The sequence below is a fragment of the Populus alba genome, chromosome 17, assembly GCF_005239225.2.
Source record: "Populus alba chromosome 17, ASM523922v2, whole genome shotgun sequence".
NCBI lineage: Eukaryota > Viridiplantae > Streptophyta > Magnoliopsida > Malpighiales > Salicaceae > Populus > Populus alba.
In genome coordinates, this window is record NC_133300.1 from 21,343,758 (window position 1) to 21,348,939 (window position 5,182).

A 5,182-nucleotide genomic window follows, 5' to 3' on the forward strand; every position below is an offset into this window, starting at 1 on the left:
CCCACGGGCCCAGCCTTGGTGGCTTGCACACTTAGGCTAGATTAGCATGACATGAGTATCTGGATAGGCAAGACACAATCCAAATAATTCATATTTTTAATTTTTGTCATAAACTTGTCATTATGATAAAATTTTGCTCATTTTATGGATACACGTGAAAATTTTATTAAATCGGATGGTTTTTAAAATATAAGCATGCTTAGAAATTGTAAAGTATTTGAATCCGTCGAAATAATCATGCCACGTGTCATCCATAAAAAAGCTGAGCTTTAAAAAGGTATTGAGAATTTTAAAGTATAAACGAGGCATTACAGAATTTGTCTCTGGTTTGTAAGTACATGCCAAACTGCCAAATTTAGTTTTAAGCATCATCAACCTCCACTGTAGCCTATTGTTGAAACAAAGGTTACATAACTTGTGCTCTTCAACGAACAACAACGGTAATAATATGGTCTGTTTGAACTGAAAGAAATTAAGCAAGATAAATTAATCCATTAACCTTCGACATCCCTTGATCTACATCGGAGTCGGACGATCGGCAACATAGTTCCTCAGAGAAGGTGAGTGGATGAGACCATCTGGAGCAACTGTTGTGTTTTGAGTTCCATTCTTCTGCTGCATTCTTCTCTTTGCATTGTAACCCCTGATCCAAGGGGTGATATCCTCACTGATCTTGATCATGAAAAAGAAGATGATGCGGTAGATGACAATCATACTGAAAATGACGCTGAGATCTACCCATTTGGACCGGTGCACATCAATCTGGAATATGTTTTCCAGTATGTACTCGCCAGGTATCTTGGGAAGATCAGGCGATTGGTTGTCGAACAGCAATCCTTTCAAATCATTTTGGTATTGTCCCTGAAAACGCATACATAGATATGCCTCTTTAATTGCTTTCAGCAACGTAAAGATCTTAGGATTTATCGATATACTGTATGCATGTATGTATGCAGGCAGGCAGGTTCAGTGTTACCTGTAGAGCCCAGAAGTGGAAGCTAATGTACGACATTGGGTATCTCCACACAGGCTTTGGTATGTCATTTGGGAGCCTAAAGTACCCAGACACTAGCATGAATATTCCCTGACAATGACATGAAGAAAACACGCAGTTAGTTGATTTATTTATTACAAGTAGAATTAACAGAAGAATACATGTATATAGAAACCTGAATTCCAGCCCCAATGATGATGCCCATGAGGAAATTAGGGACAATGCTGGCTATGGTCATCATCAAGCTTTCAACTACGGTGACACTCGCATAAAGGCACAGCACGAAGAAAACATAATGTTCAAATCCTGGATGAAGGCGGACCATGAAATAACAAACAGTTCCAGAAATAAAAGTTATCATTATCAGGAACGGCATTGCAGAAATGGTGTTGCTAATCACGAATGCGACCACGCCATAGTGCCCATTTAGCCTTTCTCTTTGGAAGACCTGCGAAACGATAAAAAAACAATTAAACTAGCAAGCGCTATCATTATTGATTAGCAGTCGTGATAAGGCACTTGTGCATGACTTGTGAGTCCGAGTAAAAGAAAAAAAGTAATTAATTACCTTCATTTCCTCTACAAAGGAAGGAAACCCGCCAATTGACATGAACGTGACGAAACCAAAGACAAATGAGGCACACGACCCTCTTGCCTGCTCCAGATTAATCGAGAGAAACAAGTATGTACATTTAGTTAGAAGATAAGATGTTTACTCCTCCTAAATAGCAACTCACTAAGCGTAGGAGCATGGGATTGATATGTTTCATAAACAGTACCAGTATAGAGTTGTAACCCGTCCCCACGTTGAGATAGATAGTTCCAATGCAGACAGTGACCACAATATAAATCACTAGTCGAAGCCAGTAATACCCAAAGTCCCTTGACATGTTGATGAACGAACGCTTTGTTAAAGTAAAGGCCTGCATCAAGAAACTAGCCTGGCTCCCTCCTGCTTCTAGCACATTTCCTCTCTGCGACCAGACATCAATTATCAATTAGCTACTAATTTGAACCCTATACAGTTGAAGAGAAGGCCCCGCTAAAATTAAATTAGTGGAGATAAATATTGATCAGATTGCAAACTGGAGGAGCACCACGAAACTAAAGCACTTACAACTTTGGATATCTCCTCGACTTTTTCTCTTGCTGCATAACAGTACTGAGAAGTTCGATAGTGATCAACCAGAGTTCTGATAGCTTCAGCCGTGGTTATCTTCTCCAGAGGATCATCACTTGCCTCAAACTTTGCAGAAACATAAGTTAATTAAGAGCATTATCATTCAGGCCTCAAGCAACAAATCAAAGAGAGGAGGATATATACAAACATGGAGATTTAGAATCAATTTTGGGAAGGAAGAGATGAAACTAAGCCAATACAACCATTAACTGCCCAATATGAGCACTTATCCGGACCCTTAAATTATAATAGCCTATTGCTGGAACTCGTCAATTTTGAATAGTTGACTTAAAGATCACATGAAGCTTTCTCAACGAAAAAAAAAAAGAACTGTGTTTTCAATATCATCTCATCATTTCTGTCATTAATTATAGATGCAAGTCAATAATCTGTCCTTGGCCTGTAAATTTCAGAAATTGCGAGCGCACAAGAAAGCTTAAGTATACAACAAGAGAATCAGAATTGAAACTTCATTTTTCAATAAAAAACAAAACAATTCGAAAACAATTAATTAAGAGAAAATGAGATACCCGCAGTTTCATGGACCCTTTCAAAGTAGCCTTCACTTTGTCGAAGTCAGAATTGATGCACCTAAGGAAATGATCAGAAGGGTTCCTCAAAGCAGGGCAGGGAAAGCCAGCTTGTGCAAAGAACTGTAAGAAAGAGCTAAAAATGATTTAACAGTTTGAAGTAAATGAAAGGAATCAGATGACCATTTAGATTAAACCAAAAAGAAAAAAGAAAGTGGCGTTTCTTGCCTCGTATGCCTCTGAAACCTGACCGAAGTAAACAGTTTTGCCTCCTGAAAGCAAGTACAGTCTATCAAAAAGCTCAAAAACTTCACTGCTAGGCTGGTGTATTGAAGCAATGACAGTTCTGCCATCTCTAGATAAGCCGCGGAGGGTCTGAGTGACAAAGAAAGCTGAAGCACTGCCACATGTATAAAAGATAATTATTAGAGTCTAATGACGGAATTGGAAAGGGGAACGCCATGATTTCATCAAAGAGAGAAAAACAGAATGTTAGGAAACAGAATAGAATCACTGCCATGAGAGGTGAAGTATGCACCTGTCAAGTCCACTAGTTGGTTCGTCAAGAAAGAGCAGTCTGGGCCTCATCAGGATTTCAAGAGCAATGCTGACCCTTCTCTTCTCTCCCCCACTGACCCCACGCAAATGCCAATTCCCAATAACAGTATCAGCACAGTCTTGGAGACCCATCTCTATTATGGTACTCTCAACCAAGGCACGCTTCTCTGACCAGGGCATCTTATCAGGAAGACGTAGCCGAGCTGAATAGGAGATTGTTTCCCTCACCGTCAGAGTACCAAGCAAGTTGTCATCTTGTGTTACATAGGCCTAATTAAGTTCAAAAAAATATTATAATTAATTAATAATGTCTGAGTAATTTCTCTCTTGGAATAACAGAACTTACAATAATATTGCTTAAAATATGTTACGAAACATGTGCTAGTGATTAATTACACACAACTTAATTAATTAAGAGCTAGAAAAGCAGTGCATATATGTGGAGTATGGAGTAAGAAACATAGAATGAAACTAGAAGAGTTGGAGCTACTAGCTAGTGTAGTCAGTACTGACAGCGGTCCCGAAAGAGAGCTTGGTTTTGCGGCCATTGAGGAGAACCGTTCCAGAGAGGAAGGCATTGGCAGCAAGGCGACTGGAGAGAGCATCAAGGAGAGTGGATTTGCCAGAGCCAGAAGGACCCATAAGTGCAGTGAGAGTTCCAGGCTCAGCATAGCCAGTAAGTCCCTCCAAAACCCTCTGTGTTTCTCCATTGCCGAGGGTAACCATCACAGTCAGATCCTTCCATGTAAGCCTTGCCGACACATCTCCTACGAATTCTGTTTTAGTTCTGTCCCTCCAAAGGGTCTCGCTTAGAGGACTCAAACCTACCATTATTCCATCTACAACCTCTGATGGCATGCCTGCTTCTATCTCCATTGTTGCATTATTCGTTGATGGGTTCTTCGCCATCCTTTATATGTATATTGTTATAGCTTGTCTTGATCAGGAGAGAGACGGAGCGCAATAGAGGATTGAGCTAGCAAGCTAAGGTAAAGATGCAGCTGGAGGTAGATATTGTGTGAATTTGACCGGTGGAGGAATGGAGTGGGTTAAGATAAGAAAGTCTCATGCAAAAACAGCCTCAACTGATCAACAACTTGGTTCCTTTTGCTTGGTCGTCTTTGGTGTGACAAAACAAAAAACCTGACACCAAGCAAGCTGCAACACAATTTTTTCCTCTCTTCAACTTCACATATAGGTCATGCTTGCCTCTATCTTCAAGAATCGATTAGATTGGAATAATCTCAGACATAACCGAATAAGCTAGAGTAACTGTGAAAGAAATACTTGAACAAGAAGATCGTAATCATCTTAAAAAGAAAAGAAAAGAGAAAAGAAAAGATGATGATAATGATGATACGAGTGAATTGGTTAGCAGATATTGGATGCATCAACCAGATTTAGACTTGGACCATTTTTTCCCATTATTATCCAATAAATGAGTTCTGGTAGATGTTGGCAGCAGCATTTAATTCAAGATCGACCCCCATTTAAAAACCTTCTTGTTAGTTTTTCATCTTCTATTTCTACGACATAATTGGTTTTAAGTATATTTTAGACTATACTTGCCTCTCGTAACAAAAATTTAAAAATAAAAAAACTATTTTTAATATATTAATATTAAAAATAATTTTTAAAAAATAAAAAAAATTAATATATTTTTAAAAATATATATATATTTTAAACCATAACCTCTAATATATTCCAACCAACCCTTTAATTAATGGTAGTGATTAGTTAGTTAGTAGTGGAGGAGTAAAGTCTTCACCGCCCATTACCTCGGCCATCACCTCTCTCCCTTTCACACCTACAGCCCATTACTCATCACCTCTCTTCCTCCCAACACCCAGCTTTAAATTTGCATCTCAATAATCACAACCTTGAATCCTTTCATAATTGCTAGAGATTTATATGATGATT

General features: G+C 38.7%; 1 protein-coding gene across 1 annotated transcript; it reads right to left on the minus strand.

The window, feature by feature from the left end:
* Nucleotides 1–226: 226 nt before the first annotated feature.
* Nucleotides 227–4,658, minus strand: LOC118048489 (ABC transporter G family member 11). The gene is made up of 10 exons (XM_035058187.2): nucleotides 3,776–4,658; nucleotides 3,243–3,532; nucleotides 2,933–3,104; nucleotides 2,705–2,827; nucleotides 2,112–2,240; nucleotides 1,774–1,968; nucleotides 1,563–1,649; nucleotides 1,170–1,442; nucleotides 977–1,084; nucleotides 227–861 (listed from the first exon to the last, which is right to left on the minus strand). The coding sequence occupies exons 1-10, from the start codon at nucleotides 4,169–4,171 to the stop codon at nucleotides 517–519; spliced, it is 2,118 nt and encodes a 705-aa protein (XP_034914078.1). The 5' UTR covers nucleotides 4,172–4,658; the 3' UTR covers nucleotides 227–516.
* Between the last annotated feature and the right edge of the window lie 524 nt (nucleotides 4,659–5,182).